The sequence below is a fragment of the Lepidochelys kempii genome, chromosome 7 (genome assembly GCF_965140265.1).
Source record: "Lepidochelys kempii isolate rLepKem1 chromosome 7, rLepKem1.hap2, whole genome shotgun sequence".
In the NCBI taxonomy this organism is placed as follows: domain Eukaryota; kingdom Metazoa; phylum Chordata; order Testudines; family Cheloniidae; genus Lepidochelys; species Lepidochelys kempii.
Window position 1 is genome coordinate 115,640,216 of NC_133262.1, and position 26,020 is coordinate 115,666,235.

General features: G+C 41.2%; 2 protein-coding genes across 11 annotated transcripts in view; one reads left to right on the forward strand and one right to left on the reverse strand.

Moving 5' to 3' along the window:
• Nucleotides 1-5,648, reverse strand: part of VTI1A (vesicle transport through interaction with t-SNAREs 1A) — a 352,051-nt gene extending 346,403 nt beyond the window's left edge. For all 8 annotated transcript variants that reach the window (XM_073354362.1, XM_073354360.1, XM_073354361.1 and 5 more), the window contains exon 1: nt 5,471-5,648. In XM_073354362.1, the coding sequence (XP_073210463.1) occupies nt 5,471-5,564 (94 nt within the window). In that variant the 5' untranslated portion in view covers nt 5,565-5,648. The remainder of the gene's footprint in view (nt 1-5,470) is intronic.
• A 290-nt stretch (nt 5,649-5,938) lies between these two features.
• Nucleotides 5,939-25,408, forward strand: ZDHHC6 (zDHHC palmitoyltransferase 6). Of its 3 annotated transcripts, none has more exons than XM_073354367.1 (11): nt 5,939-6,019; nt 6,876-7,362; nt 9,462-9,553; nt 12,695-12,854; nt 13,846-14,007; nt 15,623-15,676; nt 18,040-18,207; nt 22,889-22,930; nt 23,425-23,570; nt 23,660-23,703; nt 24,796-25,408. In XM_073354367.1, exons 2-11 carry the CDS (start codon nt 7,096-7,098, stop codon nt 24,897-24,899), a joined length of 1,239 nt encoding a protein of 412 aa, XP_073210468.1. In that variant the 5' UTR covers nt 5,939-6,019; nt 6,876-7,095; the 3' UTR covers nt 24,900-25,408. The 3 variants fall into 3 exon arrangements, with proteins under 3 accessions (XP_073210468.1, XP_073210470.1, XP_073210469.1); XM_073354368.1 differs by lacking the exon at nt 5,939-6,019 and adding an exon at nt 6,222-6,391; XM_073354369.1 differs by lacking the exon at nt 23,660-23,703.
• Nucleotides 25,409-26,020: the final 612 nt, after the last annotated feature.

The window sequence follows — 26,020 nt, forward strand, 5'->3', positions numbered from 1 at the left end:
TGCATGAGATGCCATCACAGAATCCCAGTAAATTTTGGACAGTTTGCCATGATCTGTGATGAGGCAGAAACTTTTCAAAAGCCATACAGTCAACCACAGACCCTGACCAGAAGCAAATGAACCGGACAGCCAAGATCTCTTCAGTTTGCCTGAAAACCAGCTGGAGAAGCCAGTGATGACCCAGTCAGAGACATGGATGGATAGGAGGAAGGCTGTCCACCTGCCACTGAGAAGACCTGGATTCAATTTCTGCTCCACTACAGACTTCCTGCGTGACTTTGGGCAAGTCACTCAGGGTATCCTCTACACTGTAAAAAAAGACCTGGGCAGCAAGTCTGAGAGCCCAGGTCAGTGTCCTCGGGCTCAGACTGTGGAGCTAAAAAGAGCTATGTAGATGTTTGGACTCAAGCTAGAGCCTGAGCTCTGAAACTCAATAAAGGGAAGGGTATGAGCCTGAACATCTACACTTCTATTTTTAGCCCTACAGCCCCAGCTCAGGACAGCTGAGCCAGGCTCTGAGACTCACTGCCACAGGTCTTTTTTTTTGCTGTGTCAATGTTCCCGAAGTCACTTTGTGCCTCAGTTCCCCATCTGTAAAAATCACTTTCCTACTTCACAGGGGTGTTGTGAGGATAAATACATTGAAGAGATTGTGAGGTGCTCAGATAGTAAAATAACTGGGGCATAAGATACCTCATGAGACCCAGACAAAAACAGTGACAATGCTGGGTAGGGAACCGCATCCAAAAAAACCCTTAGTGAGCTATATCACAATTATCTGTCCTCTGGGTTCCTATAGCCCCTCTAAACCAGTTTTTTCTTCCAGGGACTGGTTGCACATTACTAGTTCTGGTGGATTTTACAACAAAGGGCAGTCACATTCCACCTCTGGGCAACATCTTCCGTCCTCTGCTCACTCTGCTTTTCTCTAGCCCCCACAACATGCCCAAAACAGTGCCAGGCTGGAGAATTAAAAGTAACCTCCTCCCCTCACCCAGTCTGCCACACAAATATATTTAATCTGGTGCTTCCAGAAAAGGGCACCATCACTTCCCTTCCCCATGCACCTTGATGTTTCCAATCCCTAGTCCTCAACCACCTCTGCCTGTCCTTCTAGAGCTGAGCAAGATGGTGACCAAGCAAAGAAAAACAAACAAACAAAAAACAAAACACATTACACCAGTGCAGTTTTATTGTAGCCAAAAACATAGCAAGGAATATACCAGTCAAAAACGCACTTAAGACCATAATTTGATCATGACCTTGAGCTATGTTAGATTTTAATACATGTGAAGTTAACCGAGGTAGGCTGGGCATTTGAGATCAGAGAGGTTCTTAGTCATTTCACATTGCGTAGATTCTATAAGGTATTGTGGCTGCAAGTGTTACAAAAGGCATCTCAAGCACTCACTAGTTGCAGGACCTAACATTATTAAACTTACTGTAGTACGTGCATTGAAGCTGCAAAATCCTATTTATTTCACACAGCACTTTGCACTGATCAGGCAGTATTAAAATGAGAAGTTTAGGTAAAGATAGCAGTCTAGTTTGGTGCACACGATACAAGATAGTGCTGACTTCCGAGTGCAACCCATATAGATAGTGTTTCCCTTCCATTCCAGCTGTTCATAATGTTCTGAAGTCTCTCCACTTCCTACCCTTTGGAGAGGCTCTCCCTTGCTCTCACAGCCGTTGTGCATTGTACAAAAGGCAGATCTTTCTCTCGAGCGTCCAGCCTTGTCATGAGTCGCTTCCACCCTCCTTTCGGTCTTCCAAATGCATACTCCAGTCATTCTGCAGCTACTCATGGTATAGTTAAGCAGCTCCTTTCGCTATTCAAGTGTCCAGTAAAAGGATTAGCAAACCATGGAAGCGAAGGGTGAGGTGGGTCTCCCAGCATAACAGATAGAATTACAATACCATTAACGCCCATAGTGGCTTTGGAAGAAAAAATTCATTTCATTACAAAGAACAGGGAAGTTTCGAAAGATCCTGGCCCCGTGGCACTTTCCAAACCATCCTACGTTATGGTTAACAAGCCTGCCATAATGACCAAGAAGGCCTTGTATAATCATGGATAATCTGTTGATTAATTCCAATGCCTGGTGGTGGGGTCAGGCATTGGCTCCCATCAATGGCCCTTATGCAATATGGAAACCACAAGTGTTCAAAGTCATCAATAATAAAAATAATCTCCAAGGTTCATTATCCAGGATAGTAGCATCCTCTTAATAACAGCATACACTTCCATGACTACCACACCAGCAGTAGATTTATCAACACCAAATCGGTCAGCTTCTGACCACCAGCAATCAGGGTGTTGAGGCTTCCAGATGGTGATGGCCACATGCCATTCCACACCGAGGAAGTCATTGGTGATCCAGCATTGCAAGCTGAGGATAAGGTCTGTGCAGGTTTCCAGAAAAGCAGCCTCTGCATCCTAAAGTTCTGCAGCCACTGCTGGTCAACCCAAGTCTGCAAGAGTGTCCTGTCTCACCAGTCAGTACAGGCTGGCTGAGCCCAGAAGTGGTGCTCTACTGAGGAAAGCCAATTCAGGAAAAGGTCATGTAGAAGTATTGGCCAGGTTTCATCCTCTTGCTCCTCCATCAGCATCCGCACGACATCATGGTGGTTCCTGTGGTGACATCTCCTCCAAAGCCTGCATGAATTCCAATACATCTGGAGCACCCTGTTTGCATTAATGATGGTCAGAATCATCATCCTCAGCAGTGCTTTCTTCGTGCTGCCTGACAGCAGTTTGAAAAAAAATAATTTTTTTTTTAAACTCGGTTTGAAAATGATGCTGGCAAGATGTCTATTGCCTCCACTGCCAACCACATGCAGATAAAAATCAACTGTGTGCGTGCACAGAAATGAGACAATCAGCACCATTATAAGGATTTCACAATGCACACAAGACATTTACATGGAAAATGCAAGTGATGTCAAAACAAATTAAATATACTAGATTAGGGACATTTCTCAACCAATATAATGGTCTCCATTTAACTTTTGTTAGCAATTGGCTTTCACCAGTCAGCTTGCTCTTTAACTTCTTAATTACTGTTTACTAATAAAAGCCCTAAATGCTTAAAGATTTTACAATAGGTTTTCTAATAATGTTAATCCTCTATCACTAAATTTAGATTGTGAACAGTAATATTTCACCAAGAAAATCTTAATTTGAACCAGAAGTTGCTTTGATTTTTGTAATTTTATAATGTCATTGGTGAATGGCTGGAAAAATAATTAATCTTCCTGGTAATAAGTTCAGTTGTTCAAATAGAAAGAATATATAAATGACAAAGTCATTTTAAAATGAAGTTTTACCCTGAGAAGCGAACAAAGAAGAAATCTGCTCCCTGAATGTATTCAGGATTGTATCTGCTTAGTAAGACATGTTTTAAATCACATTTTACTCCCATCTTATTCTGTTTTCTCAAATTCTTATGATGTACCTAACACCATCATAGCCTTGCAAAGGCATCACATCTATAAGAAAGAGTGCTGTCTGTCTGTAGGCTCAGGAAAATAATGCAAAACCAGTTTATATGTGGGAAGTAGTCTTCACTTAGAGTTGCTCATGCCAAGCTACTGGCCAGGTGGCCTGGACAAGCTTAAGTAGTACATATAATAATATGTAACAAAAAATAATAAGATTTTAAATAAAAGTTTGAGTCCTACCAAAAATGACAAGTTAGGCCCTTCCCTCCCCTCCCCTTCCCTCCCCCCATAACTAGCAAATTTTTCAAGTCCTGAAATAACTAATCCTTACAATTCCCAAGTAAAGAAGGCAAGCAGGATTTCCTCTTTCATTTAATACAAAAGAAAAAAGCACACCCAAAGAAAACTGAAGAAGAGGTTGAGAGACTGTTTGCCTACAAATATATAGCATGCCAGGCAAAAGTATTAGAACTCAGACAACAGACAGTGTTGAAAGCATGTAATGGTTTTAGCACCTAGATGCTAGAGCTCTAGAAAAGCATCATCAGTCAGGGATATTCTCCTTTGGCTCAAGCAGCCAAACTGCTATTAGTATGTTTTTGATTCACATCCTAGGAGCAACAGAGTTCTCAGACACTAAGGAACATTAATAAAACATGTGACGCCATCAGCTTAATTTCCTTAAGACCTGCTGGGGCTTCACAGAAAACCTATTTAGAAGTCACTTCCCTGATCCAAATTTTCTGGGGCTTTTTTAACGCAATTTGCCTTCACAGAAGATATTTTTTCCTCAAGAGGTCTTTTGTTCCTATGGCTTGTTGGTTCCATAATACCACACAGCCTTTGTTAAGTTCCCAGCTGGGACACTTGTGTATTTTGACAATAAGGACTGTTCGTTGAGTCATCCTTCTAAATGAAACAATAGTATCCCAACATCTGCTAAATTCTTGAACGCTGAGAAAAAATTAACCAGAATTCTCCCATTCAAATCAATTCAAAGGGAAGCTTCTAGCAGGTCCATCTCGTGCAGCAGAAGGAAACAAGGAGGTCAGCAGGATTCAGGAGCTCTGCCATATAAAGGGAAATTTGTATTATGCAGAAGCAGCACGACTACACCCGCCACCCCCATCCTCTTGCTTTCAGAGTGGGGGAGAGGGCCATTAGCAGTCTTTCGCAAAAGCCTGCTGAAGCACGCCACCTCACATGTATCTCTCCTCATCTTTTTGTATTCTTTTTAGTTGAACAACTGACATTATGCTAGGAAGATTAATGTATTTATCCAGCCAGTCTCCAATGATGTTATGAAATTACAAAAAATCAAAGCAATTTCTTGTGCTGTGGTAGTATCTACATAGCATCCAATCACAGACTAGGGCCTTATTGTGTTAAATACTGTACAACCACAGAGCAATGCCTTTTTAAACAACATACTCTGTATCAGCCAGAAAATTATGGCCCATTATGGAGAAGATCAAACGATATGCTCTCAGTGGACCCTTCTGCTAGCTTTTAAAAATCTATGCATCCATGGTTACCAAAATACCCTTCCACTTGTGACCAGAGTGCAAACTGAACTACTGTCCCCTTCCTGAGCCTGCAGGCAGCGCTCCAGTGCATCTGCTGCTGCTCAGACCTCCCCCCACCAAAGGGGAAGACGTTTCATGTTTAGCAGTCCCTTACTAGCTACGGTCTGACAAAGAAAGGAAGACGCTCCGATGCAATATTGGGGCAGGTCCTGATACGAACCCCTCGTCCCTCCGCGCGGTGGAAGGCGGCCGGTGCCTCACCCGGGCAGGGACCCCAGACCCTCTCAGATAACGAGGCGTCCGGGATACGTGCCCGGCACCTGCCATAGGGGGCTGGAAAGAAGCTGGGTCCCTCCCCACCGACCCCCCTCACGCACACGCCAGCCCACCCCCAGCACCCCGCCCTCACACTCCCCCCCGCCCCCAGTCTTCCCCTACTCCCCGCCCAGCCCCCCCGTCCCCGACTCCCTGCCCCCCGCGCACCCAGCCCCCTCACTCACCGCCCAGCAGCTTGGGCACCTTCCCGATCCTGCCCGTGATCTCCGCTGTCAGCACCGCGAAGTCCTGCTCGTAGCCCTCGAAGTCGGAGGACATGGTAGCGGCGGGGGTCTAGGCCCGGAGACGGCGGCGGGAGGGAGAAACCGGCCTCAGCTGCTCTCGGCCAAGAGGCTTCCGCGTTGTGCCGCAGCCAAAAGCGTCCCTCCCGGCATCGGCAACCCCCGACCATGGTTCCGACCCTGACCCTGACCCCGCCCCGATGCCGCCTTCCCCTGGAGCTGCCCATCCCCCTCCCGCTTGCCCGCCGCGTCCCCGACCCAGGCCCGGGGAACAGTCTTCCCCTCAGGGGCCACGAACTGCGTCCGGAATCAACATGGGCAGGAGAGTTTCCCAGGGGACCCACTTCTGAGCGCAACCGCCAGGGCCGGAAAAAAAAAGAAGTGAGGGCGGAAAGGAAGAGTCTTACTTCCGGGTCGAGTGAGAGCGCCCCCGGAAGTGTTTGGAAGCGCTCAGCGGGGCATGGCTTGGCCAGAGCTTTCGGAGGGGCTGAGGTGAGCAGCGGGAGGCGGCTGGGGAAAGAGGCGACTAGGGGATCCGGGGCTTGCGGGGGGAGGGGAAGGCTGCTCGGGGTGGGGAGCCTGCTGCGGGGGAGGGGAGGCCAAAGGGGTATCCAGCGCTGGAGGGGGAGGGGTGGCAATAGGGGGAGTCCAGGAATGAGCGCGGGGAGGCCCCAGTGGGCTCCCTGCGCTGGGCTGGGCTCATAGCGGTTCGCGGGAAACGCTGGGCTCGCGGGTGTGAGGGGAACCCAGGGGCGGGCAGGCAGGCAGGCCGGCCCTGCGGTTGGGGCCCCCATTGGATGTGGGAGCCAGAGTTGGGTGCTCAGATGTCTTCTCCCAATAGTCTGACCGTAGCATCTGGAGAAGGTAATCCAGCTCTCTGGTCTGGGAGCAGGACAGGCTCTGCTGAAGGCCTGCTGAATGCTGCTGCTTATTGTCGCCGTTACTGCCTCTCTGGCTCTTCAGAGACCGCTTCCCTTCAGGAGAAATGCTGTCGGTGGCTGCTGGTCTCCTGCTGTATGTGCACTGAGCTGTTAATCCTGTGATGTCGTTCTCTTGTGAGAACTTCCAGTTATCCCAAATAACTGATGTGGTGTTTCATGATTTTAACGGATATTATTGCATTTTATTTAGATTTTAAAAGTATAAAAGACACCTATTCAAGGATCTAGGTACCCTCTCATTAATATCACAATAAAGTCAAAGCAATGTGAAAGTAATCATTTCATAGGAGCTTGGTTTAAGTGACAACACAACTCCCTGGGCTGTGCATTGAATTCTTTCATTGCACTTGACTTACAAAACACATTTTGTTTTCATTTATTTTGAAATTCTATTTCTGTGTTTCTAGGTCACGTAGAGAACCAAACTGTCCTCTTGAGATGGATGTGAAGAGCTCTTACAACTGATGACTCTTCCAAACATTAGAAATGTCTAGATCACAGCTAACTATCTGGTATTTGGAGGCATGACCATTATTGGAGTTATGAAAACTTATGACAAATGGAAAACTGTAGTTAAAAATAGGAACGTTGAATATTATTTGAAATAGGAAAATACTCTTCTTCAAAATGGGTGCACTGTGTTCAGTAATCAGGTTTGAGAATCTCCAGGAACTGAAGAGACTCTGTCATTGGGGCCCCATCATAGCCCTTGGTGTGATAGCAATATGTTCTACTATGGCTATGATAGATGCTGTTATGTGGTATTGGCCTTTGGACACAACAGGAGGAAGTGTGAATTTCATCATGCTCATAAACTGGACTGTCATGATTCTTTACAATTACTTCAATGCCATGTTTATTGGCCCTGGATATGTTCCTTTAGGATGGAAACCGGTAAGGAAACAAAATAAACTTTCACTAATAGTTAATTTTCATGATGAAATCTTAATATTAATCTTTGCTAGGAGTCTGGCAATACAGAAATTAAACTCAAACCTCGCTTGCCTTGACAGCACAGATTAAGAAATTCTGTGAAAGTAGCATGTTGTAAGCCAGGAGTGTCAAACTCATTGGAAGGAGAGGGCTGGATTCCATTTCAATACAATAAATGCGTTGGTGTATAAATTCAGGATCGTATAGTATCCAAAATATGTTATAGAAAATTCTCTGATGTCAGTAGGAGGTTTCCACAGAGATCAAGGAAGAGAATATGATTTTATGTAGTAATTAAACATTTGATTATTATTTCTTGTCTTTTTGGTAAGTGCTTTCTTGTCATATTGCTCAGTGAGAAAATCTGTCCTTTGGGCATCCACTAGCTCTGCCTTTTGTTTCTCTTCCTTCACCATCAGCTTTCCAGTTTCTACCCTCTTCTCTGTTCTTGTGTCCGAATTTCCTTGGCTCCGGCAACTCCCAGTTTCCAATCCAATGTGCTTCAGTCCCACCTTTTATCCCCATTCCATCTACTAAAATGATGAGTGGTTAAATAATTCATGTTGACTCTGCAGTGTTGTTGTTGGCTTTATTGTTGATACTTCAATCAGATTAATAGGGAACAGTGGTGTTCTCTGAATCATAGTTTCAGGCTGTTTGCACACTCATGCAGACGTCACTGTATCTATTACACTTGATTTACGTTTGGAAGATTATCTGCAGTCATGAAGATTAGAAAAATTAGCTTTAATTTTAAAAAAAGAAGAAGTTAGATTCCGGTGAATGTGAATATGTTATGTGGGCCATATAAATACATTAGGTGGGCTGGATCCAGCTCCATGGCCATATGTTCAACACACTTCTATAAGCTAAGGTAGGAGGTTGCATTTCTTTTGTTCTTAGTTGACAATCTCCTCAAGCTAATTGAAAAAGTATTCACACACAATCGAAGGGCAGAGGTACAACTAGGCTGGCCAGGGGCCTGTTTTCAACAGGGAAGTCCAGTCGAAAAGGGGACCTGACACTTGAAATCCGGTTACTGCAGGTGGGGAGGTGCCAAGTCAGCACCCACGCCAGCCCCTACTTAGCCAGGGCTGCCTCGTACCTGTGTCGGGTGGCTGCAGCTCCCAGCCTCCGCTTTGCAGGTGAGTTCCTCCCAACCAGGACATAGGTGTGGGAGAGAAGGGAAGAGCAGCGAGCGATGAGGGGAATGGGGAGCAAATGAGGGTAGGGCCTCGGGGGGAAGAGGCAAGGCGGGGCCTCAGGGAAAGGCTAGCGTTCAGTTTTTAAATATTACAAATTTGGCAACCCTTGATACAACGTTTGAAGGCAGTGGGCCAGAATCTTATTCACCAGTGTGCCCGTGGGGTGGTCATGGTTCTGACTTTACAGTGCTTTTCAATAGAAAGGTGAGGGAGGGGGATCCTAAAACTGCCCTAACAGGGTAGCTGGGCATTCTACTTTATATAGGGAAATCACAGGCTTTATGCCATCCCCCTTCTGGCCCCTCCTCTTTCTCTAGAGAGCATTTTGGGTTGACAGGGAGGTTGGCTGGAACTCCTTGTACTCTTGATCACTGGTATCATAAAATACCATTACAGGCCATTACCAGTTGGCATAAATTAGAGCAGCCCTAGGGCTGCTTTAACCTCCTTCCGGGTCCGGATTGGTCCAGAGCTGAGAGAAGGGAGAAAAACAGAGATATAAATAGAAGCAAATTTCTAAGGATTCAACGCTGCCAGTTGTTGCACACAGGTTGACCTACGCAGAAGCCTGTTTGTGCAGAGTAATTTGCAGGGTGAGGGCCTACATTTTTCAGGCGGAAACTTATTTCTTTTGTAAAGCATTACAATTAACAAAGAGTTAATTGGAATGGTAGCCAAAAGTTTTGTTGCTTTCTCTCATACACCCTTCTACCTACCATTTAAAAAGGGTGGAGACCAACCACACCCAGACAAAGCAAAGCGCAGACGCATCATAGTCAGTATGAAAGTGCTAAGGCATATTCTACTAGTGGAATTACATATTTGTTTCTGATATGCCTCTTCTTATGCTTAAAGGAAAAACCTCAGGACTGCATGTATGTCCAGTACTGTAAAGTGTGCCAGTCTTACAAGGCACCACGTTCGCACCACTGCCGAAAATGTAACAGGTACAGTCTTCCTTGTGTTCCTTTTTGTTCTTGGCTTAAAGCAATTTATTATTTTAATGATGAGTTATTCATGTTTACTGTTTGGAGTATTGCACTGTGTGTAGTGCATTTTTAGAACAGTGTGCTGGTTTCCAATGTCAAAATACACTATTTGAAAATGGAAATGAATTTCTCTTACTGTTCTGACAATAGAGAGCATATATGGTTAAAACAGCCATCTTTAGATATGCTTATTTTTTTTAATTTGAATATTAGTTCCCATTAAGAATTTTTTAAATTGGAAAGTATTTGGATAGTGGGGTGGGTGGGCAAAAGCATCTAGGAAACTTTCATCTCCTGGTGAGCCTCTCCCCCCAACCCTCAAACAAACCCCAAACATCTACTTTTCATTTACTTCAGGAATGCTGATTTGAGTGAGGGCCCAATTCTTCCATCTTTATACCTGGATAAACTGTTGACTTTAATGGGAGTCTTGGGCTGGAAGTTTGTGAAATCTTTGTCAGGAAACAAGAGCTAATTTTTTTTGTAAGCATACCCAAAAACCTGCTGGTTCAGCATAATAAACCCATTGTATAAACTTTCTGAGTCACAGTGAACTGCCACTTCATAAATCTTTCAGTTGCTTTGTTTCAAATTTAAATAGTTTTGTCAGAGCACAAATAGCTGCACTGGATGGGAATGTGGCTTGAAAGATGCACAAATACTTGTAGCCATCTGCAGTGCAGTATGTATTTACAGTTCACTTGTTTAGCTCAGCAGTGCCTGATCTGAAAGCCATTTGAGAACATAAAAGAAGGAAGTTACAGCATACCCATAGATTTATTTCTATTAACGTTTGCTGCGTTAAATTGAGTCCATTTTATCAAGGCTGTGTTGAGCTCCATCATTGTGTGCTTTACAGGAAGTAAGGAGTCTGAAACTGAGGGACATAATTGTATGTACATTAGTATATGATTCCTCTTTTAAAAAACTTAAAATTAGACTCCTGTCTACAAGTTACTATTTTTTCCAAGAACGATTGATTGTGAAAGAGATGGCAGAAGTTTAGTAATATTCGCTTGAACTATGAAGTTCTGTTAACAGTTATCAGAGTAACAGCCGTGTTAGTCTGTATTCGCAAAAAGAAAAGGAGTACTTGTGGCACCTTAGAGACTAACCAATTTATTTAAGCATGAGCTTTCGTGAGCTACAGCTCACTTCATCGGATGCATACCGTGGAAACTGCAGAAGACATTATATACACACAGAGACCATGAAACAATACCTCCTCCCACCCCACTCTCCTGCTGGTAATAGCTTATCTAAAGCTTAACAGTTGAGCTTTCACAAAAGAACATATTTGAAGAATTTAGACAATCAGTAGAGCATACTTAACTTTTGCATAGCTTGTGAGTAAACTCTAAACCTTTCTAAGGTAAGGGGACTAGCTGCAGAGAATTGACCATGGTTTTCAAACTAATTATCAGAACCTGTTTTTTGCACTGCTGAAGTATATTGGTCTGTTAGAGCCCAGTCCATCACTCTGAAACCTGGTTTACACACAAAGTTTCAATGATACATATAAAAATCACACTTATAATTGTCTTGCATAATGACAGGTTTCAGAGTAGCAGCCGTGTTAGTCTGTATTTGCAAAAAGAAAAGGAGTGCTTGTGTCACCTTAGAGACTATCAAATTTATTTGAACATAAGTTTTCGTGAGCTACAGCATTGAGTGAGTTAAAGCATTGCATCCAATGAAGTGAGCTGTAGCTCACAAAAGCTTATGCTCAAATAAATTTGTTAGTCTCTAAGGTGCCACAAGTACTCCTGTTCTTTTTACTTATAATTGTATTTCATTAAACTGATGCAACTTTATGTATGGACATTCTTATAGCAGTTTAATTTGTATCTGTAGGCACAAGCTAAACCAATATAACCCATTTTAAACTGATATATGAATGCCCACAAGGATTTATATTCATTTAACTAAAGAGCGTTTTAAACTAATTTAACTTAAATCGGTGCAATTTGTGTGTATGGGTTTTCCAGAAGCTTTTAAACTAAACTTAAAGGGACACTGTAATTTTGAAAATGACACTTCCATATGCAAATTTTATATCCTACTGTTCTTACAATTAAGCTTACAATCTAGCTGAAAGAGATTAAAGAAAAATGTTTTTCCCCTCTGGTTTTTCAGATTGTTTACTTTGGGTATTTGTATAGTCCACTATTTTGTTGATGGTGGCTCTATTGGCTCTGCAACGTGGTATTTACCAGCAGCAGAGCTGAAAGCAAAAAAACAGCAAGTGGGATCGTGCACAGAGAGAAAGAGGAACTGGGAAGGGCAGTGCCTGGGGATGTCCTGTGTGTCCTGGGGATGTCCTGTGTGGCTCCTATAGACGCTTCTACATCTGCAGAGGAGTTGAAAAATCCTTTTTGTTTTTTTTTTAAGAGTTCTAAGCCATAAAGGTGCTCTGTTAGAAACTGATTATTGTGAAACTAGTTATCATTTAATAATTAAAGTTGTACCTTTAAATGAAAACAAAAAAGAAATTGTGTGTGGGGGGGGGGAACCTATGCATCCTTTAGCTGTTTACTGTCATATCCAGGTGTTTGGTGTAAATTCAAATATGATCAAAATTAGAGAAGCAGCCAGTACATATGAGGATGGAACAAACTGCAGTGACCTGGACAGATTAGAAATGTGGGCACTGCAGGCAACATACAGATCTAGTACACACCTAGGGAGGGGAATTAAAGATACAGAGTAATGCATCCAATTGAACAGCGACACCCATTGCTTTAAAATTGGTTTATTTTCATTTTTACTCTCCTAATAATACCTTTTTCACATAATCAAAAATTGGAGCTGTCACATGGAAAGCAGGGAGTCAGGACTCAGGGGGAAAGATGGAGATTGTTTCATGGATTGTCTTTTAAAAAATTGAAAACCAGAGGGTTGGATGATCAACTAAATCTTCACCTTCTCTAATTTCTATGATTCTAGGCTGTTTTAGAGGAAACTCAAGTAGGCTTTAATGTATGGAGGGAGAATTGCCAGAAATTTAATTTGCTTTTTATTTAAGTACTTCTGATATACAGTCCAGTGAAATATCATTAGAGTTCTTGAATGATAACAGTAAATTTTTTTTATTCTTAGGTGTGTGATGAAAATGGACCATCATTGTCCGTGGATCAATAATTGTTGTGGGTATCAGAATCACGCATCCTTCACTCTGTTTCTCCTTTTAGCTCCACTTGGATGTATCCATGCTTCTTTCATTTTTGTTATGACCATGTACACTCAGCTTTATAACAGGGTAAGAAAATACATTTGAATGTTCAAAGCATTGTTTAAAGTAAACAGTGGAAGTAAAGGTGCCCCAACCCTCTGTAATCTGTCCTTTTTTCTGTCATTCCTCACAGTCACTGTGTTTTCCTCCCACTTTGTTTCTTTATTGACTGGATACAGCTTCTGGGTAGCACTTTTGGGAGTCAGGTCATTTTTTGCTTTATGCTTTGGAGGGTGACCAGGTCAGTCATCTTTTGCTTTTTTTCTACCTGTTGCCAGAAGTCAGGAGATTTTTCCCTTGTGTTCAAGAACAGACTAGATTGATTATCTCAGGAACAGTCTAAGACTGAAAATAACCTAAAGCAATTTAATTTAAATCAAGAGAAGTTCAAATAAAAAAGCAGTATTTGCCATGGAATTCTTCCCTTTTCACAGAATTATGTTTCCAGTTCTAAGCTTTCATTTTAAAACACAGTTGTTCCTAGCTTGCGTGGTTGTGAAGAAAAGCTTGAAAATACCAGTTGAGTGTAACTGGCAGAAGGACCTCTGCTGAGTTTGCAGACAACTTGAAGCAATAGCATGTAGATGTGTGACCTGCCCCCTTCATCATTTTAGGTTGTTTTTTTTAAACCTATAGGTGCAAACCTGTGCCATATTGTAAACAGAAAATGTGTAGACACCATAATACTTATCTGAAGTTATCAAAGAATTTCTACTAGTATGCCACAGAATTTGGAGAATTTGTTGTAGAATTTAGGACCAGCTTGCTATGGAGTCCACAGGATAGTGAGTGTATGTAGTTCTTTAGAGTATAAGCTTTTAATCTAACAAAGACCTACTTCTGGCAAAGAACAAACGTGTGAAAAAACTTGAGAAACTCTACACATGTGTCTTTTAGGAATCACTGTTACTGCATTAAAAACCTTAGCGGAGGCTTGAAGTCAGGTTTCTTATTGGTAACTTGTTTTGTTTCAGGCATTGGAAAATAACAGCAATTTAATCATATTTTCCATTAATAGATATCTTTTGGGTGGAATTCTGTAAAGATTGATATGAGTGCAGCCAAAAGAGACCCACTTCCTATTATTCCTTTTGGATTGTCTGCATTTGCTGCATCTTTATTCGCGTTGGGACTGGCATTAGGAACAACCATAGCAGTTGGTATGTTGTTTATTATCCAGGTGAGTTTAACAGCTTTTGTTACAAACAGCTAAAGGCTGTAAGATTTACTGGGGTGGCAATTGATGAACATAAGAATTATCATACTCGGTCAGACTAATGGTCCATCTAGCCCAGTATCTTGTCTTCTGGCAGTGGCCAATGCAACATGCTTCAAAGGAAGTGAACAAAACAGGGCAATTATCAAGTGATCCATCCCCTGTCATCCAGGCCCAGCATCTGGCAGTCAGAGGCTTAAGGACATCCAGAGCATGGGGTTGCAACCCTGACCATCTTGGCTAATAGCGATTGATGGACCTATCCTCCATTATATTATCCTCCATTATTTAATTCATTTTTGAACCAGTTATAGCTTTGGCCTTCACAACATCCCCTAGCAATGAGTTCCACAGATTGACTGTGCGTTCTGTGAAGTAGTACTGCCTTTGTTTCTTTTAACCTGCTGCCTATTAATTTCATTTGATGACTCCTGATTCTTGTGTTATGTGATGGGGTTAATAACACTTCCTTATTTGCTTTCTCCACACCATTCATGATTTTATAGAGCTCTATCATATCCCCCCTTACTCTTCTCTTTTCTAAAATGAATAGTCCCAGTCTCTTTAATCTCATCTGGAGAGAGGATTTTGTTACCCTTCCCTGTAGCTTTTCCATTTCTTATATATAGTTTTTGAGATGGGGCAGCCAGACCTGCATACAGTATTCAAGGTGTGGGTGTACCATGACTTTATATACTGGCGTTATGATATTTAGTGTATTATTATCTATCCCTTTTTTAATGGTTCCTAATGGAAGGGGAGGAACAGAATTTAGCATTAAAATTAAAACTATGTTTCCAACTTTGTGTGCAACTCTTCTTTTAATTTTTCTTTTTGCGCTGTTTCATTTCCTTCATTTTCTCCCTCATTCCTTCTATCATTTTCTTTCTTTCACTGAAGAATTTAGGGAGTGTAATCTAATGGGTAGAGAGGATTTGGGAGTCAGAATTCCTGGGTTCTGTTCCCAAAAAAGTAAATCAGTTAACCTCTCTCTGTCTCAGTGTCCCCATCCTTGAAATAAAGATAATAATGGGTATTGTGGTGATTAATTTTTTGTTTTTCAAGTGCTTTGAGATCCTCTGATAGGAGTGGTACAAGTACAAAGTATTACATTTTAGGCCTCCCCTATTATGCACAATATACCTTTTTAAGAGTATGTCTACATTGCAAGTGAAGGTATGATTGGAGCTGGGGTCGGCATATGCAAGCTAATTTTAGAATAACATGGATTACTAGGGTAGTGAAGATGTGATGGCATAAGCTTCAATGTGCGCTAGAAACCCAAGTACGTACCAGGGTTCCCATTGGGCATATACTCGGGCAGCTAGCCCATGCCACCACATCTTCACTACCATGCTACAATCACACATCCACCCTATAAGGATGGGATTAGAAAATATTTTATTCATGCTGAGTGTTGATATTTGTAATATTTTATAAATTGCCATGAACTTTTAACCTAAACATTTTCTGATGGTGTTGGAATGACTGTTAGTTAAATGAAGTACTGTTTGCCCGGTTGATGTACTTCCTAGATGTAGTCCATGCCAACTTCCTTTAATTCTTTTACTTTTTTTAGATGAAAGTCATTCTGAGGAATAAAACTTCAATCGAATCATGGATTGAAGATAAGGTAGGCTTTAATTCTCGTACACCCTGCAGTATATTCTATCATGACACTACTGCACAGTATATTCATCTCTTTTTTATTATTTTGCGCCTCTGACTTTAAACCAAGGTATTGTTGCACTGTAAAACATTGTTTCAGGTCACCGCAGATTTAAGCTTGCCTACAAAACACAGTTGGACCCAAGAGTCACTGAAACATACCTAAATAGAAGACAGACCCTCCTATGCCCCTTTTATTTGGGGCGTAGGAGATGAACCTGGAAAATAAATTATTTCCCTTTGGACAGTTGCACTACCTGAAGCGTGTGGCTCTGTATCTGGAACTAAAGATGACCTTCCTCAATTATCTCTTTATCCAGGCATGCCACTTTGTTGTCACACGCCCTCACCCATTCTGGCATCGGGGCCACTTTTGACCTCATCTAGGAGATAAGTTAAAACAAGTATTTTTGTGCTTTCTTTTATGACTACTTCATTCAGTATGGAAAGCCCTCCCTAAACTAATCCATAAGGCCATTACCTTCACCGCCTTTAAATCCCTCCATGAGACCCACTTTTTCTATAACACTTAACAAGAAATCAGCCAACTAACAACAGCTAAAATTTGAGGATGTCAGTGATGGTGATGCTTTTTTTAAAAAACAACATAAGTACTTGGAACCACCAAACTGTGCACCTAACTGACCTATTATCATCGTCTTTCCACCTCCTCTTGTTTGTCACATTCACTTGTTATTTCTTGTCTTAAATGGGACTGTAAGCCCCTTAGGACAGAGACTATGTGTTACCACAGTACCTAGCACAATAAGGCCCTACATGTTTGCACAGAAGCTAGCACAATTGGGCCTTAATCCTAATTTGAGTCTTGGAGCGCAACCACGGTACAAATAAAAAATGAGGCTCCAAGTGTGGCAGCTTCATATTAAAATGAAGTAGAGAACCGCCTGTGTGCTTCTGTGTGCAAACACAGAGTCATAGTGGTAAGACTCTCTGCAAGTACAGATTGTACAGTTTTCATAAAGTAGTAATATGTTCCTGTTGAAAACTATGCACCCACAGAAATGTGTTTAAATTTCAAACTGTGCAGTATTAAATATATTTTATCCTTCTGTGACTACCACTAGATGTCACTATTACTTAAAGAATTAAAAGTCGTTAGATAATAAAAGAGAAAATTTAGAATGTACATGTATGTGAAATCATTTGAGAGGTGTGGACATTATTTCAAATAATACCAAACTGCGCACACATCATGAAAGTTATGATATAATCTGAAAAGTCCATGAATTCTAAGTTATGCAACACATTGCACCAAGTTTTGAAAATTAGCCAGACATCAGCCTTTTTAAAACTAGCTCACACTATGGTCCAAATATTTGCTTATCAGTGATGTATCTAACTGACGCTATTGCTAGGTGTCATAGGGTAACTGGCCCCTTTAAGAGAGGGTGTAGGGTCCCGTGCACCGTTGACTGATTACCTGCTGTCCAGTTAAACTTAAGGGAAGGTGCCTGGGCCTTACAAAAAGGGAAGTGGTTGCAACCAGGGGAAAAGAGAGGAGAGCTGCTGCTGAAAAGGGCTCAGCAGGGAAGCAGCTGGGGAACCTGTTGGAGGACTGGCCTGAGAGTCCAACGAACACAGGCCCAAGAAGGGGGCCTGTGCACCCCACTGACTGCATGCAGAGGGACTGAGCAGAGCCTGGGAGCAGGCTAATAACTGTGCCTAATGGAGAGGCTTGGAGCCAGACTCAGGCAGGAGGTGGGAATGTGCCCTACTGCCAGGAGCTGGGACTGGACAACCCGATGGAACACTCAATATATGCCCTGTTCTGTTCATTCCCTCTGAAGCATCAGGCTCTAGCCACTGTCAGAAGACAGAATATTGGGCTAGATGGATTATTTGTCTGACCCAGTATGGCCATTTTCATGTTCAGTGGGAGACTGGGATGGAGGAGACTTTACTGTGGAAAGAAAGCAGGTTTGTGACCAGACATAAGCCCCTGTGGATTATTCCTGAGAATCTGTGAAGGGAATGAGGCAAGAGCCTCCTTGCACGACTGCCATGCTGTGTGGAGGGGTGTGTGCGCGCGCATCCATATGCATGCATGCACCCGGTGACAGTATGGATACTATAAAAGAGTAAAACACATTCCAAAATACAACAGTTATTGTATATGAGGCTATAAAATGTCACAAACTAGGGAAACTCTAGCAGGATTTCACGGTCTCTCTCACATTTTTGGCCTTATGGCCCTGTAGGGCCTGTACAACCCTTCTCTTGGCACACTTAGTTTTTGCTGTTAAGTCATGTTGTGTGGTGGGGTTTTTTTTTTTTTTTTAATGTCATGTATGTGTTTTCTGTGTGCAGGCCAAAGACAGAATCCAATATTACAAAACGGGAGAGATCTTTATTTTTCCTTATGACATGGGAAGTAAATGGAAGAACTTCAAACAAGTGTTTACGTGGTCAGGGATTCCTGAGGGAGATGGCCTCGAATGGCCAGTAAGAGAAAGCTGTCATCAATATACTTTGACAGTAAGTATTCTTCTCAGATCTCGCCACTATTTTCCACGTACACACACACCCCCCCTCAGATGTCTGCTTAACTTCACACATTATGAATCTGTTTTTAAATAACCCCACACAAAGCTAACTATATCACAGATACAGTGGAAATATAAGCTCTGTCAAATCCTCCCCCATCTGTAATATAGTAGATTCAAAATGGTTAATTTTGTGTTTAAGAACTTTAAATGCCCATCATACGACTTCATGTTTGCTGTTAAGTGTCGCTATACTTGACTTTATTTCGCATGGATTAAATCTGTTTCTATTTTTCATTTAAATTGAGTTCCTACTGAAAAAATGAATAAAAGGTGCGCATGAGTTTTTTCTTCCTACCCTCAGTTTTCTTCCAAGAAACGTTAAATGTAGCATTCCAGCTGGCTTAGTCGTCATTGCCCATCTAACTTGTGTGTGTAACTTTTCCTCACAATTCCAGTACATCCTATTCAGATTTCTGCAGCGTCTCCAATTGAACTGTTTGGTCAGAGAGAATGGATATAGAAATAGGGTGTCTAGTGTAAAAATATATCAAAAGTTTTAGAAGACCTTTATTTTTCTTATAAATGACTACTGTATTCGGTAAATAAATCCTTAACTTTTTGCCTTGTATACCTTGATCAAACTTTAAATATGCTGTAAACAGTATAACAGATTTATCAGTGCAGAATAATATACCATTTATTTTCATACTTCACACTTTTATATAAGACTTTTGATTAACTCAGCCTCACTTAACAAAAGTGTGTTTTTGTTGTTTTTTATTTTATTTCATAATCTGATTAAGGAAGCATCTATTCATTTATATCTTATTATCCTAATTTAAATTACCCTGTATTTTAAATTGCTCAGCCCTAGAAAGCAGTATCTGCTAACGATGTAATTCACTCTTTCACTGCGGGCTTATCTTTACAGCTATAAATTATTCTTTTTGCTACTACTAAAACTATCATGTAGTAATTGTTTTGCAACATTTTAATATCGACATCTCATTTTAACATAATGGAATAAATTGTAAATTTTGTCCTTGTGAATGCTAATGGATTGACAGGCGCTGACGGTATTAATCCATTAAAATAGTTATAGCATGGATATCAGCAGTGTAAACTTCCTGTGCACCTCTCCTTTAAAGTGCCTCTACCCTGTTATGAAGGGACTTCTAGGCAGAAGTTCAAGTTCTTGGTGTCTGCTAAGACAGCCATCAAAAGTGACAATTACCTGAGGAGCTACTCTGGTTTTATTATTTGATACTAAACACTTTCTTTGCCTCTACACTGACAATAAAAGCTAACCTCTCCAGTATTTACTTACAAGAGGTGTAGGTAAAGCAAGTGGTACTTATAATTGCAAACTAGTATGTCCCACTATGGATCAGTTTTTAAGCCTGGGGGGTGTGACAGGGTCAGGCCAGATGGCTACAGGAGAATAATAGAAGGCAGATATATTAGCCCCAGGTTAAGTAGGTCCCTTTTCCCTGGGTAAGGTAACAGGGAAGGTTCCAGAACAATCAGGAACCTTCTGGAGACCATTAAGACAGGCTGATTAGAACACCTGCAGCCAATCAAGAAGCTGCTAGAATCAATTAAGGCAGGCTAATGAGGGCACCTGGGTTTAAAAAGGAGCTCACTTCAGTTTGTGGTGCGCGTGTGAGGAGCTGGGAGCAAGAGGCACGAGGAGCTGAGAGTGAGAACGCAGACTGTTGGAGGACTGAGTACAAGCATTATCAGACACCAGGAGGAAGGTCCTATGGTGAGGATAAAGAAGGTGTTGGGAGGAGGCCATGGGGAAGTAGCCCAGGGAGTTGTAGCTGTCACACAGCTGTTCCAGGAGGCACTCTAGACAGCTGCAATCCACAGGGCCCTGGGCTGGAACCCGGAGTAGACGGCAGGCCCGGGTTCCTCCCAAACCTCCCAACTCCTGATCAGACACAGGGGGAGTTGACCTGGACTGTGGGTTCACGAAAACGGCCAAACTGAGGGCTGTCGTGAAGCTCCAAGGTGAGCAAATCCGCCAATAAGCGCAAGACCCACCAAGGTAGAGGAGGAACTTTGTCACAGGGGAAAGAGCGCTTAAAATGAGTATATTAAATAAAGCAGGCATGCAATCCAAAGGATCCCTTTGGTAATCTAATTGTGAGAATCTGGAAATATTCAGATGCTGTGGGGATGAGTGTGGTATAAGAACTTATATGGAATAGAAACTCCTTTAAAAAGTGAGGACAATAGAAAGGAGCATAAACTCTGTCAAATGAAGTGTAAAAATACAATTAGGAAGGCCAAAAAAGAATTTGAAGAACATCTAGCCAAAGACTCAAAAAGTAATAGCAATTTTTTTTTAAGTACATCAGAAGCAGGAAGCCTGCTAAACAACCAGTGGGACCAGTGGATGTTCGAGATGCTAAAGGGTGTACTCAAGGATGATAAGGCCATTGCAGAGAAACTAAACTAATTCTTTGCATCGGTCTTCATGGCTGATTCTCAAACCTGAGCCATTCTTTTCAGGTTACAAATCTGAGGAACTGTCTCAGATTGAGGTGTCATTAGAGGACATTTTGGAAGAAATCGATAAACTAAACAGTAATAAGTCACCAGGACCAGATGGTATTCACCCAAGAGTTCTGAAGGAACTCAAATGTGAAATTGTAGAACTACTAACTGTAGTCTGTAACCTATCATTTAAATGAGCTTCTGTACCAAATGACTGGAGGATAGCTAATGTGATGCCAATTTTTAAAAAGGGTTCCAGAGTTGATCCCAGCAAATACAGGCCGGTAAGCCTGACTTCAGTACTGGGCAAACTGGTTGAAACTATAGTAAAAAACAAAATGGTCAAACACATAGATGAACGTCATTTGTTGGGGAATACTCAACATGGTTTTTGCAAAGGGAAATCGTGCCTCACGAATCTACTAGAATTTGAGGGAGTCAACGAGCATGTGGACAGAGGGGATCCAGTGGATATAGTGTACTTAGATTTTCAGAAAGCCTTTAACAAGGTCCGTTACCAAAGGCTCTGAAGCAAAGTAAGGTGTCATGGCATAAAAGGGAAGTTCCTCTCATGGATTGGTAACTGGTTAAAAGATAGAAAACAAAGGGTAGGAATAAATTCTCAGTTTTCAGAATGGAGAGAGGTAAATAGTGTTGTCCCCCAGGGGTCTGTACTGGGACCAGTCCTGTTCAACATATTCATGAAGAATCTGGGAAAAGGGGTAAACAGTGTAGTCGCAAAATTTGCAAATGATACAAAACTACTAAAGATAGTTAAGTTCCATGCAGACTGCAAAGACCTACAAAAGGATCTCTCAAAACTGGGTGATTGGGCAACAAAATGGCAGATGAAATTCAATGTTGATAAATGTAAAGTAATGCACATTGGAAAACATAATCCCAATTATACGCATAATCAAAAAACGTGAACTGAATGTTGGGAATCATTAAGAAAGAGATAATGAGACAAAATATCATATGGCCTCTATATAAATCCATGGTATGCTCACATCTTGAATGCTACATGCAGATGTGGTCGCCGCATCTCAAAAAAGATATATTGGAATTGGAAAAGGTTCAGAAAAGGGCAACAAAAATTATTAGGGGTATGGAACAGCTTCCGCATGAGGAGAGATTAGTAAGACTGGGACTTTTCAGCTTGGGGGGGGGGGGGGGGCAGGGAAAGATTACTTATGTGGGATATGATTGAGGTCTATAAAATCATGACTGGTGTGGAGAAAGTAAATAAGGAAGTGTTATTTACTCCTTATATCACAAGAACTAGGGGTAATTAATGAAATTAATAGGCAGCAGGTTTAAAACAAAAGGAAGTCTTTCTTCACACAATGCACAGTCAACCTGTTGAACTCTTTGCCAGAGGATGTTGTGAAGGCCAAGACTATAACAGGGTTCAAAAAAGAACTAGATAAATTCATGGAGGATAGGTCCATCAATGGCTATTAGCCAGGATGGGCAGGGATGGCGTCTCTAGCCTCTGTTTGCCAGAAGCTGGGAATGAGCGACAGGGGATGGATCACTTGATGATTACCTATTCTGTCCATTCCTCCGGGACACCTGGCAATTGGCCATTGTCGGAAGACAGGATACTGGGCTAGATGGATGTTTGGTCTGACCCAGTATGGCCATTCTTATGTTCCTTGTATACGCTAAAACTAAAGCCAAGGCCCAGTCTTCTTGATTGTTCAGTAAGTGTGCTTCCTTTTGGACCGGTAAATGTCATCTTCTGCATTGTGAATGAAAATGGGTTTGGGATCAGACTTTTTTAGTTCTTGTGCACATTTATTATAATCTGTTAACTAATGGATGGGTTAACTATTTGATGGCTAAATGTCAATAGTGCTAACTAAAGGAGGTGTTCAATTTGGTGACCCGGCATCACTGAAGTCAACGAGATTTTGTTGTTCATTTCAGTGGGAATGGGAGCGGGCCCTTCGACACAATAGTGATAGAGAAAAAGAAAGTCCATGAAGGTCTCAGCTCTTAAATCCAGCTTTACCCCACAGATAAAGCTTTTAAGGCAGAGTGTCCATAAATAGACTTTAAATGGGAGGAAATAGATTTCAGGGTACTATTTAGTTTGTATTTAAAATTGGTAAGTGCTCTTATACTAAATGCCGCCTTAAACTCCTGTTTATAATCTTTTGCAGATAGAGCAATTGAAACAAAAAGCAGACAAGCGAGTAAGAAGTGTAAGTATTTCTGTATTGCTTGGAGTCTAACACGTTTCCCATGTTAATAAATGTAAGTTATTACTGGCATACTAGTTCTTGGTAAAATGGAGCTTTAATACCACCCATCCAGTTTAACACTCTGGAAATACAAATTTTGATTTCTCACAGAAACAGAAAGCTGCAATCCTATTTAATTCAAATATTGATCTCATTTTACACTAAATTCTTACTCTCTAGATTATATTCGATAAGCAGGAGAGTCAAGTACTATATACCCAAGGCACACAAATGCATCCATGACAATACAAGATAAGGATGACTCCAATCTTCTTTTTTTAAACGGTTAACATAGACTTCAGAGCGGCTGTGACAGTAGTTCTCATTACACGTCAGATTCTCAGTATGCTTGAATTGATTTTAGTATGAAATTAAGGCTAATGGAAAAGTGAGACTGACAGCAAAGGAGTGACTTCCTGCACTACAACACAACTGTGATCTCTTTAAATTGGCAGGTGCGGTACCGAGCAGTAGAAGATTACAGTGGTGCCTGCTGCCCTGTGACTAAAGGTGTTAAAACATTCTTCACAACCCCATGCACTGAAGAACCAAGAATTGCACTGTGGAAGGGGGATCTGATTTTGGCCACCAGAGGCTTAAAGTTAGTGGCTTTATACATTTAAACTTGATGGAGAGAAGTTTGTGTGACTTAGCCCTACTGTCTAATGAATATATTTGCACCTTTTTCAGACACTGGATGTATGGAGACAAAGTTCTTGACTCAACTGCTGACGGTACAAAGCAATTACTTTTAATTATTTTTCAAGAAGCAAATCGGTGTTATAGTTTTAGCAGTATAGTCTAGGTTGGTGCACTGTGCAAGGATAAAAACCATAAATTAGATAATTCCATTAACGAAAATATGGTAAATAGTAAATATTAATCCTCAGAATATAGAACTGACGTACATTCAGCTGCAAAAAACACCCAGCAAACCGATCCAACTTTTTTGACTATTAACATCTGATAGGTACTCCAGGTTTTATAAAGGAATAAAGTCTGTAGTTTCACTCAGTTTAATAAATTCTACAGAAACATATCCTGGATGGTATTAAGAGGCTCATTCTGTAGTTTGGTAAAACCCTATTAAACAGAGATTTGATGAATATATCACTGCATGTTTCTCCGAACAAAAAAACCCTCACTGTTGTCATGATTATCATTTTATTTCTGGTATTTAGAGGGCAATGATTTGTAAACCTTCTAAATAAATAGTTTAGTTAAAAATATATATATACCGAATGCAAATAGACTGCTCCAACATCTGGAGCTTGTTAGTGTCCCTGAATCAAGACTGATTCTAAGTCCATGTCTTATGAACCATCATAACTATAAACAGTCTTAATTCTACAGAAAATTAATTTCTAACAAGTTGTATCAGATTTTAGAGTGAGGTAGTTCTGACTGTCATCTTGCTATACGTAACTCCATCTGTACTTAAATTCCAGTGCCTTTTTTTAGCAGCTTCTATCTCAAACAGTTAGGAATTAATGCTTTATAATGGAAAAGCAGCTTCAGAATAGAAATGTCTAAGTTCCAAATGTTGGCTGCTCTGAATCAGACTGGAAACAAGGAAAGATGAGGATAAGTTATGATGATATGTGCCTTTCTTGGAAGGTTTGAGACTGCCTAGGGCTAGACATGCTTTGGCATGTAACTCCAGTAAACTTTTCCAAACACTGATCCTAAGCCAGTCATCAGAGTGAGTAATGTCAAGTCCTGCATTTTGAGGATTACATGATGTTTATTCATTAGAATGAATACAGAGGAGGATCTCTGGTAATTGCTATATTATAGCTAATTGATTTATCTTTTCTTACCACCAGCTGGAATGAGAGTCAGAGGCTGGTTCCCAAGGAAATGTGTGGAAAAATGCCTGTATGACTCTGAAATGGATCAACCATTGGATGGAGAGAAGAAAAATAGATAGCCATCTCGTCATCTTTATGAAGAAATGGAAATGTTCCTTTCAGACCACAGTCCTTTACTTGAAATCTTTTGTATATTACTTTAGACTTATGCAGGAAATATGGTGTGAAAGTGACTTCTTTTTCTCATAATTAAAGGGTACCCTAGTGCCATGGTTTGCATATATTTTTATTAATGTTTTTATAACTGAAGAAGCCATTCCACATAGATGCCTTTGAGATACAAAGGTTTTTCCACCTTAGGACAGATTTGATTGTTTTTTCTTTACTGTTTAAATGAAGGATTTTTTTAATTGCAGACTGAGGGACCTTTTATTTCTAAATTTTTCCACAACAGTATCTGTGGCTAATGCATGCCGCTTTTCCTTTGTATATTACTTGGCCGTGTGTCCCAAGTGCCCCCTAAAAGCTATAGAGTAAACTTTGAATTCCAATGCAAGTATGATTTGCTACCCGTGACTTTTAATAATGTGACTTTTGTCAATCACAAATAAACAATGTGTATTCTGTAGATGTGTATTCTGATTGTGCATTTAAATGGTTAAAATGTCACACTGGTCAATTTACAGGTGCAAAAATGGGAAAAGATCTGGATCTGAAAGGAACTTACAGTGATGGAGCTTTTAGAGATAGGAAGATCAAGAATTGAAACATTCTCCACTACTAACTTATCAATGTCCTCTGTATACTCTGGTAAGGGAGCAAAGTCCACCTAATTAATGAGACAGTTATGGAGTTAGCAGCACCTCTGTTTCCTCTCTGGTTGGAGCACCCACTACAGGTGCCGGGCCTTGTGCCCTTACTTGTCTCAGGGTGGAATTTCATAATTCCTTCACTCCTAGGCTGGGACTGGGACTGCTGCCCCGTATAGATCAACTGTTTATCAGCCTGCAGGGCAACAGGTTTTGGGATCCTGTGATTGGTGATTAAGATCCTTCTTACTACAAAGTGATTTTATTTAGTGGTTAGGAAAAAAAACCTCAATGATTTATGCTAAGCAGGATCCATGTTTTAAAGTGTTAACAATCCATAATGATAGCCTAGGTAGGCTTAGCTACTTAACACACCTCCAAATTCCACTGTCTGAGTTCTCCTTTGTACCCAGTGGGAATCCTTTTAAAGC